Source organism: Adiantum capillus-veneris, chromosome 26 (assembly GCF_014529385.1).
Source record: "Adiantum capillus-veneris isolate H3 chromosome 26, ASM1452938v2, whole genome shotgun sequence".
Taxonomy (NCBI): domain Eukaryota; kingdom Viridiplantae; phylum Streptophyta; class Polypodiopsida; order Polypodiales; family Pteridaceae; genus Adiantum; species Adiantum capillus-veneris.
Window position 1 is genome coordinate 19602555 of NC_140956.1, and position 16450 is coordinate 19619004.

General features: G+C 42.7%; 1 protein-coding gene across 1 annotated transcript in view; it reads right to left on the minus strand.

Moving 5' to 3' along the window:
• The window catches only part of GYRA (DNA GYRASE A), a 213230-nt gene extending 202822 nt beyond the window's left edge, over window positions 1–10408 (minus strand). Inside the window, exon 1 of the mRNA XM_086501947.1 lies at window positions 9652–10408. Coding sequence (XP_086358073.1) covers window positions 9652–10184 — 533 coding nt within the window. The 5' untranslated portion in view covers window positions 10185–10408. The remainder of the gene's footprint in view (window positions 1–9651) is intronic.
• Between the last annotated feature and the right edge of the window lie 6042 nt (window positions 10409–16450).

Sequence of the window (16450 nt, forward strand, 5' to 3'; positions counted from 1 at the left end):
AAGAAGTTGCCTGTTGAGCAAGGTGCTCCTGCTGCCTCTTCTGCCAGAAAGTGCTAACTTGGGTTTGCTTATATATTAACTTAGCAAAATTGCCCTACCTACTTTAGTAGGGAAGTCACTTAAAAATAATAAGTGAAAATCCCAATAAATCGGAAAATAGGCTAAATGCATTGGAAAATTCCCCTAACTGATGCTAATGGATTCTGATGGGAATTCCGATGGTCATGCTGTGTGCAACCGGAGGATATGCATCTGGGCATGCACGGTCTACGAATAGACTCACAAAAGTGCCAGATCACTGCTAATCTAACTGACTTGACTGACTGAATCCTGTTGTGGTGTAGCTTGTCCACAGACACATAGGGTTGGGATGTGTCACGTGACATCCCCTCCTTTTCAAAGTGAGGTACTGGTACCGAACTGTATGGCATCGTGGTCACGAACAAAGTGAGGATTGTGCGTGCAAGTGAATGAGACTGAGAGAAGGAGAGACAAGAGATACGACACCCGAGAGGTTGTAAAACCCTCCTCCGAAGGGGCGAGAGTGGTCTATGTCTTGATTGCACAAAGGTGTACAATGCGTATGCAATGGACTATGCAACTTGGTCTAGGCCGATGACGACGATGACAACGACGACGACGACGATGACGACGACGACGACGATGGCTGAAATCTGAGATCTTCTAATCGCTGAATTTCGGGACTGTTTCGGTGGCTGAAAATGACTCTTTTGGCTGCGTTTTCTTGGCTGAAAAATGAGGTTTCTTAGGGCTGAAAACTGATGGTCTTTACGGGCTGAATCTGCTACACTTTAGGTGAATATTGCCGGTCTTAATTTGCTGCTGAAATCCAAAAACGCCAGGGGCTGAAATTGGTCCTTCTGTCGCCGGGGTTCTGCAAATGCAAAAACGCTAGGCTGATCTGCTGAGTTGTGATGACGCCGGGGCTGATCTGCTGTGCACAAATCGCCAAGGCTGATCTGATGCAAAAACGCTAGGTCTTCTGTGGAGAAAACGCCAAAGTAGTCGCGGGGGTTGGTCTTGCTGAGAAGTTGCCTGTTGAGCAAGGTGCTCCTGCTGCCTCTTCTGCCAGAGAGTGCTAACTTATATATTAACTTAGCAAAATTGCCCTACCTACTTTTGTAGGAAAGTCACTTAAAAATAATAAGTGAAAATCTCAATAAATAGGAAAATAGGCTAAATGCATTGGAAAATTCCCCTAACTGATGCTTATGGATTCTAATGGGAATTCCGATGGTCATGATGTGTGCAACCGGAGGATATGCATCTATGCTAAGTGACTGGGCATGCACGGTCTACGAATAGACTCACAAAAGTGCCAGATCACTGCTAATCTAACTGAATTGACTGACTGAATCCTGCTGTGGTGTAGCTTGTCCACGGACACATAGGGTTGGGATGTGTCACGTGACAGAAATCTGTGATCTTCTAATCGCTGAATTCAGGGACTGGTGGCTGAAAATGACTGTTTTGGCTGCGTTTTCTTGGGCTAAAACTTGGGGGGACTTCTGCAACTGAATGGGGGCTGATCTGCTATTGTTCCTCTGCTGAGAATCTGCGTTTGTCAATGGCTGAAATCTGCGTTTTTGCCAATGCTGAAAAACGCTCGAGTCTGCAAGTGGCGCTGGCATTTTTGCATGAAAACGTTGGCTGGTGCTGTATCTGCTGAGGTTGGAAACACTGGGATTGCTGATGTTGCCTGGCGCTAGTGAATGCTGAAAACGCTAATGGCTGAGGGTCGTTGGTCGCGGGAAAAACGCCAAGGATGGCCTAGGGTGCTGAGAGGGGGTACTGCTGAGAAGTTGTCTGTTGAGCGGGAAGCTCTTGCTGCCTCTTCTGCCAGAAAGTGCTAACTTGGGTTTGCTTATATATTAACTTAGCAAAATTGCCCTACCTACTTTTGTTGGAAAGTCACTTAAAAATAATAAGTGAAAATAACCAAAAATAGGAAAATAGGCTAAATGCACTGGAAAATTCCCCTAACTGATGCTAATGGATTCTGGTGGGAATTCCGATGATCATGCTGTGTGCAACCGGAGGATATGCATCTATGCTAAGTGACTGGGCATACACGGTCTACGAATAGACTCACAAAAGTGCCAAATCACTACTAATCTAGACTTGACTGAACTGACGGGAACCTTGCTATGGTGTAGCTTGTCCACGGACACATAGGGTTAGGATGTGTCACGTGACAGACATTGACTTCAGAGAAGGGCAAAACCACTGTACCTGATATTAAACTGAAGGGCGAGTCTATCCCTATTGTATCGGCTTTGGCCATTTCTAAATTTATGAAATCCAGTCTATTTGTTTATTCGATCTTTATGAACAAATTGAGCGATAATGATAGGACAAATCTGTCTAAACTTAATAAAGAACGCCAAGATTTTCTCCACTTTCATGCCGATTGCTTCTCAAAAGGCCTACCAGGCAAGTTACCACCTACTCGTCCTGAAGATCATACCATTGATCTGATACCTGGAAGCACACCATCGAACCGGCCACCTTACCGTGTGAGCCGAGCACAAAATGAAGAGATTATGAACCAATTGAAAGACCTCTTGGAAAAGGGTCTTGTCCAGCCTAGTACTTCACCGTATTGCTCTCTAGTGTTGTTAGTTTTGAAGAAAGACGGATCTTGGAGAATGTGCATCGATTATAGAGCTCTCAACAAAATCATCATCAAGAACAAATTTTCGATTCCTAGGATCGATGATATACTCGACAGGTTACAGGGATCCTCATGCTTTAGCAGGATTGATCTGAAGAGTGGATATCATCAGATCAGGATCGCGCCGGAAGACGTCAACAAGACAGCTTTTCGGACGACTTTTGGGTTATTTGAGTTTTTGATGATGCCTTTTGGCTTAACCAATGCTCCTGGGACATTTAACCGGATGATGGACAGGATTTTTCGAGAGTATAGGCTATTGTTGACACTTTCTTTGACGACATCATTGTTTTCTCCAAGAATGAGGTAGAACACAAAAATCATCTGCTTCAGGTCTTTCAAGCATTACGAGATCACAAGTTAGTGATTAATGCAAATAAAAGTAAATTTTTCCTACCAAAGATACACTTTTTGGGACACATTGTCTCAGCAGGAGGAGTGCAAATGGATCCGGCCAAGATAGAGACTATCCGTGATTGGCCCGATTTGAAGAATGTCCACGAAGTTAGAAGCTTCTTGGGACCGTGCTCGTACTACAGGCGGTTCATTCGAAAGTTTGCAGAGGTTGCTTCCCCTTTGCATATCTTGACACAGAAAGGAGTCCCTTTCTCGTGGGGATCCACAAAGGTGACTGCCTTTCAGACATTGAAAGAGAAATTGACTACAGGACCAGTTTTGACTTTGCCGGACTTGCAGAAGTCATTTGAAGTATATTGTGATGCTTGTGGTCGCAGTCTGGGTGCGGTCTTAATGCAAGAAGGCCATGTCATTGTTTACGAGAGCCGATTGTTCTCAAGGCCGGAGATGAAAGCACAGATTTATGAGAAAGAGCTTTTGGCGGTTATCCATGGTCTTACTCAGTGGCAGCATTACCTACTCGGAGCGGATTTTACTGTCTTTACAGACCGTCTACGTTTGCGCTACTTCTTGTCACAGAAGCAACTTTCGGAAAAGCAGATGCGGTGGGCGAACATCTTGTCACAGTTTCGCTTCCAGATTGTCCATGTGCAGGGACAGAAGAATGTGGTGGCAGATGCTTTGTCTCGGAAGCTGTTGGTTCTGGCTATTTCCGCGATACATCATAAGAGCTTCGATGATATGGTCGACCAGTATGCCACAGATACAGATTTTGCAGACGTTTTCACATGGATACGAGATGGTGAGACAGTAGCAGGATACTCCATTCGAGAAGGCTACTTGATGAGAAAAACCATGTTGTGCGTTACACAGCCGTTGAGGGAAAAGGTTATGACTGAATGCCACTGTGCACCTTTTACCGGTCACCGCGGCATTGCTACCACCATGAAAGGGGTAGAGAGATACTTCTTTTGGCCAAGACTCAAAAGGATGTGGAAGAGTTTGTGCGCAGTTGCTTAGTATGCCAGGTCAAGTTTGACAGGCATAAGGCACAGGGATTGTTACAGCCTTTAACCATACCCGCCCGCCCCTGGGAAAGTATTGCAATGGATTTCATTTTTGATCTCACGAGAACACGGAGTGGTCACGATGGTATCTGGACTGTTATTGACAGATTTAGCAAACATGCTCATTGCATTCCAGTGAAGAAAACAGTCAAGCCGGATCACTTAGCAAGACTGTTTGTGTCCCAGATCTTCAGATTACATGGCATGCCTGAGACGATTGTCTCCGACAGAGACCCCAGATTTACAAGTTTGTTTTGGAAGGCAATATTGGCACGCGGTTGCAGTTCTCGTCATCGTTCCACCCGCAAACTGATGGGCAATCTAAGATTGCAAATTCAGTGGTTCTAGATTTGTTGAAGTCTTATATCTTAGATCAGAAGACTCAATGGGAAAAGTATCTACCGTTGGTGGAATTTGCCTACAATAACACGATACACTCTTCGACGGGGAAGGCGCCATTTGAGATTGTTGAAGGTGCTGCGAAGGTTCCACCCTTCCTAAGCACGAAAGGTAAGATTTTTGAAGCGGATGAATTTACGCGAGACTTGGATACGGCTTTTGCCAAGGTTCGCGAGACTTTGCAGAAGTCTCAAGAACGACAGAAAAAGGCAGCGGATCGCCATCGTCGCGACTTGAAATTGAAGAAAGATGATTGGGTGCTCTTACATTTTGAGAAGGCACGCCTGAGAAAGAAAAAAGGAAAGGAGAGGCTTTTTCCAAAGCTTAGTATGTGATACTACGGCCCTTTCTAGATCACTGAAAAGATAAATGATGTCTCCTTCCGATTGAAACTGCCAGATACTGGGAGGATTTGCAATGCATTTCATGTGAGTCTCTTGAAACCTTTTAAAGGTGATGTGCCTGATGATGGGGAGCCTGATGAGCAACCCGAAGTGGAAGAAAACGAGGAGATCCTTGTTCCTAAACAGATTTTGGCACATAAGGATACAAAGAATAAAGGTAAAGTCCGAAGGAGGTTCTTGGTTAAGTTTAAGAACTATCCTGCATTGGATGCGAAGTGGATGGAGGAGGAGGACCTAGAAGATACTCCTCAGATTGTGAAACTTTACCTCGATGCTTTTGGTTTAGCATAGTCTACTCCAAATGGAACCCAGAATTCAGCTTGGTCGGAGATCTGGTGCAGTGGGATGCACAAGAGGGGAGTCACTCCGCTCCTTTGTCAACAGATGCCTTGATTTAGATACTAGAGTCATTGATGTCTCTTTGAGCTTCAGGGATACTGAAAGCTGACAGTATTCTGTTGTATGACTTTATGAAATGGAATTCCTGATTATGATATTGATTTTGTTCTTGACTTCTTTTAAGTGCAGGAACTGATAGATGAAATGACTGCAGCATTTTGGTCTGATTGATCTCAAATAGACAAGGTTGCAATAGGGGTTAGTCAATCGGACATCGATGAGGTCCCGATTGAATCTAGATGCGATTGCTAGCTACATTGCCGATAAATCATGGTCTAAGATCCGAATGAATGTTGAATGTCATGTGATGTCATCTGATGTCTAGTGATGTCCTGTCATGTCGTGTGATGTGACTGTCGATTGGTACATGTGCTAGATGTTTGTTCCTAGTACGTAGATACTAACAGTCAGTGTCTGCTAAGACGGTTTATGGCCTCTATCTGTTTTGTAGGCGTAATCGAGGGCGATTACAATGCTTTCAAGAGGACGGTATGTCACAAAGTGATGCCGTGTTTGCTCGATAGCATGCGGGACTACTGCTGCTTCAAAATTTCCTCTTGCTGAGCAACACTAACCCGGTAAGGGGGTGGTTTGGGGAAGAGCTACCCGGTACGAGATCAATGCGATGATCTTCCGGACGTTCCAGAGGTAGCTTGTCCAATAGAGTATCCATGAAACAATCTTTACACATTTCAAAAAATTGAAAACGTTTAATTTCCAAACTAGAGAGCGAACCCTCATTAACTTTATCTCTTTCACGTGCAAAAATCAAGTAAGCAGAAACGCACTTCTTTATTTCCTTCTTAATGGAGATATGGCTTACAATAGGGAATAGCCAATCCCCTGCATGAGCAAAGACTTTTAATGTTCTTGCCCTCATGCTCAAAAGTGAGGGTCTTTTCTACATAATCTGGGACCGGTTGCATATGATAGTGCCATGGCATACCCTAGATGATATCACATCTCTCGATGGGTGCCATCAGAAAGCATTAGCGGTCCTTGTACTCGCCAATCCGAAGATCGAGTTATCCTTGCACAGGAGTTGCATTGCAGGTCAACCCCTCGAATGTCGATCTGAAGTGATTGGAATTCCAAGTTGAGCCAATGTGAGGCCCAAGCATTCTGCACTTTCCAGTGAGATGAAGTTGTCCGTAGAGGATCAACACCGGCTGGTTATTCACGGATCCACAGCCTTTAAGGACTTGACGCTTTCCTTTTTCGGTTTTTGTAGTCCCTAGAACATTTGGAATGGAATTTAAGCTCGGTGGAGCGGGTTCCTTCTTCGATTCTTCCTTCTTCGAAGATGCTTGTTCCTGTCGTTGCTGCTAAAAACAGCAATCGGGCTTCATGTGTCCTTTCTCATCACAGTGCAAGCACCTTTCTTGCTCTTTGAAGGTTTGTACTTGGTTCAGCGTGAGATACTTGAGCCGTTTGTCGGTACCCTCTGGCTTCATAGGCTGATATGGGTCCTTTGGAGGACGCTTTTTGCCTTGGTTGACATGGTCATCAAAAACTGCTCTTTGCCTTGCACAGTGTGTGCTATGTTCCATCCGTCTGGGGGTACCAGCCGAATGTAGATCCTCGATAATGATTGTCGACTCCATCATCCGCTGAAGAGTGTCCACTGTTGTGTGGGTACATCTTCATGCTCTTCCAGAGCCGTGGTTGAAAGCCTGCTTCGAACTTTCACATTTTTTCCTCGTCGGAAATCTTCATGGAAAGGAGTAACTTTTAGAAGAACAGACCGAAATTTGTCGACATAAGCCATGACTCTCTCTTGTTCCTTCTAGGTGAGCCAGTCCCATTCCTTTCGATTGTCAGGAATGTCCTTCTCGAAATCAGGCGGAAGAAATTGTTCATAAAATTTAGCTTTGAATTGAGTCCACGTTCAAGCTTGTGTACCTTCCAGAATTTTGACTAACCACCGGTTGCTTGCTGTCTCCTTGAGATGCATCCCAACATGACGCAACTTGGATTTTTCAGTGAAGTTCCTGTTGGCAAAAGCAACTTCAAACTGTCTGATCAAAGACAGTGCCTTGGAGATATCTCTCCATCCTGTGTAGTTGTCAAACTTCACGTCCTTGTCACCGGATTCGAAAACCTGCATCTTGCAGTGACGCCTGCGGTTATCCTTCTTGAACTGGGGCTTTTCTTTAGTATTACATAGGGAAGGAGTAGGAGTTTTCTTCTTTGGAGAAGATTTAGATACTGTATGAGAAGTAGATGTAGTAGTATAGTCACGAGAGTATGATGGAGAAGAGATAGAGACATCCTTGCTTTCGTTAAGGAGAGAAGAGTTCTTTTTCCTAGCCCTTGCTCTTGGAAGCCGTTTGTCGTGATCCGAAGATTCCTTGTGCGTCACCTCTTTCCCCGCCATCCTCCTTGGGGGTGCTTCCTCTGGCAGGATTTTCCTGATGCCCATCGGCATCTGGTCCCGCGGCTTCTTGATTCCGTCCAAAACCTTTTGGACAGTTGGCATCGAAATAAGCTACTGCAATTCCGCAAGTTGAGCTCACACTTGCTGAAGTTTGTCTTCTACGGTTCTTCTGTGGCTCATCACTAGAATCGTCCTCCTTTACAAAGAAAGAGAGGAATCTGGGCTCTGATACCATTGTCACAAACGAGAGCGCACACGAATAATCAACAAGCTGAAAATAAATAATCCTTCAACTCAAAAGAGATGTGGAACAAGATCGACACAATATTTGGGACCACAAGATGGGCTGGTCCCACCCCCCCCCCCCCCGCCCCCCTCTTAAAGAGAATCTTTATTAGGGAGAATCATTTTACAAGCACAAGACCCGGAGAAAACCCTCTGTTCTAATTCTCAGGCTCGATGGTTGTTTCTTCGCGTGAGGGAAATCTGAAAGACTAGCTTTTCGTCCTTTTTCCGTTTGTACTTGGACGTAGTGGTCTACAGTTCAAAATTTTCTAAAAGGCAACCGATGCTCAAGTTGGCATTTGTTAGGTGCAGCAGAATGAATGTTTGCGATTTGCTCAAGATGAGTGCTCCGAACTGTGCTCAAGGTTCCTTTTCGTTCTTATGGAAGGTAGAGCCTTCCGTTCTTAATGAGAGAGTGCAATGATCACAAACAAAGTGAATGGACACTGTGTGTGCAAGTGTATGAGACTGAGGGATAGAGAGAGAAGAGAGATACGACACCAGAGACGTTGTAAAACCCTCCTCCGAAGGCCCCACTCTCGTCGGCAAGAGTGGTCTACTATTGATTGCACAAACTGGTACAAACTGAATGAATGTGACTGATGCAACTTTACTTAGACAACCATTAATTTCCTCTTGCTTTATTTGCAATTTAGTCATTAAGGAGCAATCCTAGATACGTTATCAAAAATAGAAATCCTATAGAGGTGAAAAGCCCTGAACTTTGTTTTGTAGAATTGCTTCAAGAAATGGAGGTGGTCACCCAGCAAGGCTAACAATCTCCCTAACAAATACATGCTTACATACCATTGTATGGTAAGCTCCACAAACCCTATCAAACAGAGACCAAGTCATTAAGGATCGCTAAAGAGTTATAGGTGGCATTGTATTTTTCATCTGTACAGCCATTAATGTCCTCTTGCTCCATTTGCAAGTTAGTCATTAAGGAGCAATCCAAAAAAGGGTGAATACATCATCAAGAGGAGAAAGCCTATAGAGGTGAAAACCCCTTAACTTTATTTTGTAGAATTGCTTCAAGAAATGGAGGTGGTCAAACAGCAAGGCTAACAATCTCCGTACATATACATGGTTACAGACCATTGTATGGTATGCTCCACAAACCCTATCAAACAGAGACCAAGTCATTAAGTATCTCTAAAGAATTACATGTGGCACTGTATTTTAGTTCCAACCTTTCCTCTTTACTTAAACAACCGTTACTGTCCTCTTGCTCCATTTGCAGTTTAATCATTAAGTAGCAATCCAGAAAAAAGTAGGGTCTTTCTTTCTTGCAAGCTAACCTATTTCTTGTAAGCCACCCTTGAAATGGACTTCTGAAGTTCACAGTTTCCTTTTCTACAAATTGATTTTCATCATTTTTTCCGCCTTCCCAGCATGGAATGATGCTCCCACAAGAATCACGGGTAGTTGGCAGTTCAAGAAGGCTTCTTGAACTCTTATTTGCATAAAGATAAAAAATTAACGAATTACACCCATAAAAGCCTCTTTTTCAGACACCAAAACAACTGAACATCTTCATCTCATAATTAATGTGCATTGTGACTTTGTGCCTGCAATTGTATTATGAATATAAGAAGCAGTATACCAAGGACTTTTCAAAAGCACATTATTTGTTCTATACACTTGACAAGGTGGGGTGGTACGTACAGAATTCTTCGGTGCACTGGCTTCAATCCATCTCGGGCATCTGGCAACGCACGGCCCACAAGCACTGATATTGCATAAGAAAGGTAGGAATCTGAAACTTCCTTATGCAACTCCACGAGCTCTATTCTTTTATCTTGAGGCCTTGAAAAAGTGCCTTCCTCTTCAACACTCTCAAGAGCACCCCCATTCAACACTGAGACTGAACCATCAGCTCCGGAACCATCATTGTATGCCTGTACGGAGCCTGAAAATTGCCGGGAGAATCCGCAATGCTTAGCATGCAGCTGTGCCCATTGAAGCAGGTTTCTCTGTTTGTCATGAAACGAGCACTTCAGATTGCGAGGTTGATAAAGTAAGGAGGAACTCAGCGAGGTGCGACTACATGCAAGTGGCCTTATGCGCACAAGAGGTCGTAAGGACAAGGAAAACTGATGTGGGCAGCTTGAAAAGTGGTTGTGAAGACGAGCCATAACTGCTGTGTAGCTTGGCGCGGAAACCCTTCTCTGAGTGCTATGGAGCTTGCAGATTAACATGTCATCCAGAAACACGGAGTCACAGACACTTGGAACAGAAACTTCCCGCTTCACCTCATGTCAGGCTGGCAACTCACTTCAGCATGCCTGCTACAAAGCTGAGAGGTTTTGGGTTTAACATTGATAGCGCGAAAAGAGATCGTCTCGACAACTGGAGGATTCGAGCTCGAGACGAGAGAGAGAGAGAGAGAGAGAGAGAGAGAGAGCTCATAGTTGCCTTACATCGTGTGGCATACAGGATGAATAATAACTTTTTTTGTGAAAAACCATACACTGCTAAAAGTTGTCGATGGAAGTTGTGAAAAACCATACATGCTAAAGTAGTTGCACAATTGCAGATCTCTTCATCTCAAAAGATTTATGGCGAGGGAACTGTGTGCTACCCGTGCTAGCGTGGTTTAAGACAATTCTTACATCGTGCGTGACAACACTAAGATTGGTGGTGGTGTTCTAAATACATTGGTAAGTCTCTCAAAATTTGCAAAATAGTGCAACAACTAATATTTTGGAGACTATGCAAACATTAATCGTGCAATGTGTTTACAATTTTATGCTATTATTAAAGTGTTCAATATTACCAATCATGATACATGTTTGCACTTCTCCTGAGGAAGTATAATATTTTCTTGAAGAGAGTGAATGCACCCCTAACCTTTGCTCTTTTAAAACCCTACAAATTATGCTCGCTTGAATAGTAGTAACAGTAATCAAATCCAAAAGCCCATTCCAAAATTTACCCATAATAAATCCTCCCACCACAATACTTTGTGATTAAAACATTCTATAAGTTTTCTCATGTTATGATGCATTCATTGCAACAAAGTGCAATTGGACAATGTATTTGTTGCCCCACCATTCTAATTTATCTAGTCAAATGCACTTAAAAACACCAAAAACAGATGAGCCCCTAGAATGTGATTTTGTCTTTCCGGTGGCATCAAAACAAGCTTTACATCATTGGAAATGACTAACATTATCCGGTTCTGCAATTGGGAGCAATCAAGCAAAGCTATGAGAGCTCCAAAAGGGAGGTATGCTCTCACTCTCTACTTTGCTTGAACTCGCACAATGATCAAGCCAAAAGATCAACCGGTGTTTATACTTTAATTCTTTATTCACATTGATCTACCACCCAATATTTAAAGTTTTTACTAGTCTACTTCACCTAAGCTCATCATTTACAAATCTATTTTACAAGTTAAGCCTCAAACACAAACCAAGTAATTTTATGCAACCTTGCTTTATGGAAAATACACGAAAGTTTTACAAAATAAGTGGGAAATAATCCGCCTTTGTACGTGCCTTGGCCAAACACTTTGATTACCCTACTCTTATAGCTATCATTAGATCCTTGCTTTATTCCACTTATTGTCCTACTTGAAAATTTCATTATTGTTGAAGATCACGTCCAATATTTTGTTTATTTGCTCTTTGCAATACCCTCTTTAATTAGTTTGTACAATGTAGAGACTTGGATGTATGTTCATTGTGTAAAAGAAGATAGGCATGAAATCTCTTAATCTCTTGAAACAGGATGACCAAAGGGAAAATGCCCATTGTCAAAAAAAGGTGCCTTTGGTATGCACTCAAATTGAGTTCAATAACTAACATTGAAGTACTTGTTCATGCAAGGCGAGTGCTTGGGTGGAACAAAAGATGAGTGCCTAATACAAGTACCTATCATGGAACTCTCTACATGCACTAAGAGAATATTACAAAAACAACGTGTTGAGTACGAGGAGACGCTGGATTGTGTGTGTGTGTGTGTGTGTGTGTGTGTGTGTGTGTGTGTGCGTGCATGCCCGTGCGCAAAAGTGAGAGAGATGGAGGAGTAACCCAAACAACGAGTCCCCCTCTACTAATTCTCAGCAAGTTCCTTGTACATGTGCAGACGCAATGGCAAGCAGGAGTCATTAGGCATATTCTAATGTAGTCAATATTGTTCACGAGCTAGTCCGATTGGTTTACAGCAGTGAAGGCGTTTTTATCAAAGCAGGGTAAAAGTTTGAATCCTACTCTGAGATTTTAGGATGATGTTGGGCCATTGTTGGCAACCTCCTAAGGTTGGTGGGAGGAATATGGGTAATAATGAATATGTATGCAATTCAGCCCGTAGTGAGTAGAGTTGAAGAAAGAATGTAAAACTTGTAACATATAAAAATGGCTAAATATCTTCCTATTTTCCAAATGTGCTTTTGATGTAGAGGCTTATCCATACATACTTCCTCATTCATTTTGTGTGAGTGGATCTTGAACCCTTCATCAACTTTACTTCGCTAGATGTAAATGACATAGACTTTAATTATTATTCTCACACATACTAGCATGAGCAACACAAGTAAAATATAATCAACTCTACCAGCTTGAGCGCTATGCCAATGGATTTTCTAGCATTTTGGCAACTTCATTCTGGTGCTTACAATAAATATGTCATCAGGAAATTGTAAGTTGGTATCCTAAAAAATTGTGTTGAAGGATCACACATGCAAGATATATTTTCTTTGTCAAACCTCCCTTCATTTCTTTGAATCTTCATATGTACGTGGGCGTAACTCTAGTGCATAGCATCCAAATGACAATTAAACGGATAGGGTCTAGGATGATGAAAGCTCACGATATCCAAAACAAAAGGGAACAACAAACAAACCTATTAATGTAAAGAAAACATTACAATGTATGCAAGAAGTAAGGTAGCTAACCAGATCCGTTTTTGGAAAAGCAACCATAGTATTCACAATTGTGTGCAAAGTCGTAGCTTCTTATCCATTGGAATAGGATGAGAAAGTGGAGCATCCTCCATCATAAATTTGTAGCATTGATACTGCAAAATAACCTTTTTGGCATCCTTAACCCATGTATAATGTCCAAGTTTGAGATTTTCATGACCCTTGCACATCTAATTGCTTGTCCATTGACAAGGATTTCCACAAAAGCACCCATGGATATCTTGTCCATTGACAAGGATTTCCACAAAAGCACCCATGGATATCTTGTCTATGTAGTGGGAGCCATAGTGCTCGCGGCGGTCACCTTATTCAAAACTTGAGTTTTTGTTGGGTATAACTACATGCAAATTCTATCAAAAATCTTTTTGATATATCTATTTTGTAGAGCAGTTGTTTTACCATGGAGGAGGCGACTGGGAGATGAGGTGGAAGAAGAGAGGTGGAGAGGGAAGAGGAATAGTTGGGGTGCTAGGCACCTGAGAGGGGAAGAAGAAGGAAATGGAGAAAAGATGGTGCTAGGCGTTGTGAAGAGGGGGAATAAGTGACATTATGATGAGAGGTGGTTTGGGGCGCGAGGCAAGGATCGGATGGAGGGAAGAAGAAGAGTGCAAAATCTTGGGGCGCAAATGCTAGGAAAAGCAAACACATGAAAATTTTTTTTGAGCATCTAGAAAGCTTCTACGGAGCGCCATGCACCTCTTTAGAGGAAATACCACCATATGTGAATACCACCAAGCGAGAGACATCGTCGCCAAGGCGTTAGGCACCTAGTAAGAAGGAGAAGGCCACCACCATGAGGTAGAAGAAAGCTGCCACTATCTTGGGGAAGGAATGCAAGTGGATAAGCTCGCTTTTTGGAAAACTCTTGTGATCCAAGGGCACTAGGTGCCTAGATTCATGGAGGAAGAGGGCTATCTGTTGCTGAGTAGGTGAAGGAAAGAGCGTGGACAAATGTTAGGATAAGATAAAAACTAGAACACTTTTATATAGCAAACTCGATTTTGGTTTTAAAAAAGAATGCTTTTGGATAGCCTTCGGAGCACCTAGCACTCTAGATAAGAGCTCATGCCATCACAAATGCCACCGAGGTGCCTAGTGCCCAAGGAGGAGAGAGGCAGGAGGACTTTCGGGGGCCAACATCATCTTTGGGGTGTTGAGTAGTGCCTACACACATGCTATTGAGCAATGCATCTTTTGCTTGCATCCATGCTGCACAGATGACTCCACCACCATAGCATGCACCATCACACGCACCATCATGTGCCATCGTTGCATTTTCTAAGTGAAATTTAAGAAGTATCTCGATCTTTTACATATATCTTAGAGTAACGGAAATAGAAAAATAACATATTTTTTATCCCAAAAGAGTAATTTTTGTAAGTCAACCATGCACCCCCTCTTTCAGCTTCCCTCCATTAACACACTCCCACTGTCCTTTTCTCTTTGTAGCGCTCTTGTGCCCTTTCCTTTGTCTCTGTTACGTACTCTCTCTCTCTCTCTCTCTCTCTCTCTCTCTCTCTCTATATATATATATATATATATATATATATATATATATATATATATATATATATATATATATACCCCCTTTCAATCTTTTGCTTCCTTGTGGTTGTTTCTCATATAAGTTCCCTCTGTTTCTCTTCCTTGTGATTGCTTCTCATATAAGTTCTCTCTCTCTTGCACTTAGTCTCTCTCCTCTAGGTTAATCCGATACAACTCGTACAAACACACATTCATATCTCTGTCTCTTCTCTCTCTCTCTCTCTCTCTCTCTCTCTCTCTCTCTCTCTCTCTCTCTCTCTCTCTCTCTCATCCTACTAAATTATTGGACCCATGAGCCTAATGACAATTATAGAGTAGTATCCCCCCACCCCCCCAACAAAAATAAAATTTAAATAAATCCCCCAACACACACACGTTACAAAAAATGTCCAAAGGGCCCTTTCGATTAAGGAAGTATTAAGAATGAACCAATAAGGGGGGAAAGGGGGGGGGGGGGGTGTATAATTTAGTGCTTCAAAAAGGGTAGGAAAGACCTAATTTTCTAAATTTCATACTATCCATGGACCAAGAGATAGAAGAAGTAGAGGATGCCTTTCACCATTACAAGAGCAATCCCAAGAGACCTCAAAGACTTCTCCAATGAGTCAAAGGTACCTCTTAGAGAGAGAGAGAGAGAGAGAGAGAGAGAGAGAGAGAGAGAGAGAGAGAGAGAGAGAGAGAGATGCTGCAATTATGGATATAGAAATACATGGAAAGAGGGAGAAGATGAAGCAGAAGCTCAACGGCATGCAACACATGAACTGATATCACTTGAGTGTTCTAATACAAAGATAGGCATGCCTGAGAATAGTAAGTCTTTATAATGGCCAAGGGAAAAACACTTCCTAGACAAGGTAAAAAGTGCCTTGATGATCCTAAGTGTGTTTGTAGACATCATTATTGTAATGGTAGCCACTTGGAAGTGAAAGCCAGTTGGCACTCATCTAGATGAACATGCTAGACCGTATCCCGACCGTATGTGATCATTCCACAGAGGAGACTAAGTGCAAAGCTTTGTAAAAAGCTTCAAATTCTTCCTAACATAATGGTAATACACCTCAATATGCTTTGCGCAAGCATGGAAGACTAGGTTTCCTTTGGCTACCAAAACATTATATTGTCAATGAATATAGGGGTTGCGGACGGTTCCAACACCCAGGTTAGTCATAAGGCATTTGAGCTAAATGCACTCAATTGTAGGTGTGAAAGCTGCCCTATACAGCCTCAGAACTAGAAGTGGCCATTGTAGAATTGGCCATTGTACTGTTGGAATCTTGATTTATTGGGTGCCATATCATGAAACTGTTTACCATGCAGTTGGTTATCTCATATGTATCTTTTTTTAACAAGGTTTTTGCACCAATATAAATTGGGTTTTTGTTTTTAGTGGTGTTGTTTGTACTTGTGCCTCTTGACGAGTTGAGAGTATTACATGATTGTTCCTCTCACAAGATGGCACTTGAGTCATGCATGCATAATCAAACTATATCATTGTTGTTGGAATTAGGGTTGCAGAGAAACGCACACAACTTGGAGAAGACGAAGGAAGCTCAAGGCACACAATAGAGAGTGTGTTACTTTAGTGTGCAATGGAAAGATAGATAGCCCTAGAGTGATGGGCATATATACAATGCACGGGCGAAAAAACCTCCTGAAGAGGGAAAAATGCCCCGACGTCCTAGTATGTTCACACACATCACTACCACATGCATATGGTAACAAATCCACCCTGGAGTGATGCAGTGAACAAGAGCTGGCACATGAGTAAAGGGAAGTGCCATGCCCTATGGACATGATCAGTCCACAAAGGGGAGTAAGCCCAAAGCTTTGCGGAAAGCTTTGAGCTTCTCACGAGACAATGCCTTTGTGAAAAGATTTGCAAGGTTGTCTTATGTTGGCACAGAAGCCAAGCTGATCTCTCCTGCTGAGAGCCTCTCCCTGACATAGTGGTAATGCACCTCAATGTGCTTTGTGTGAGCATGAAAAACTGGGTTC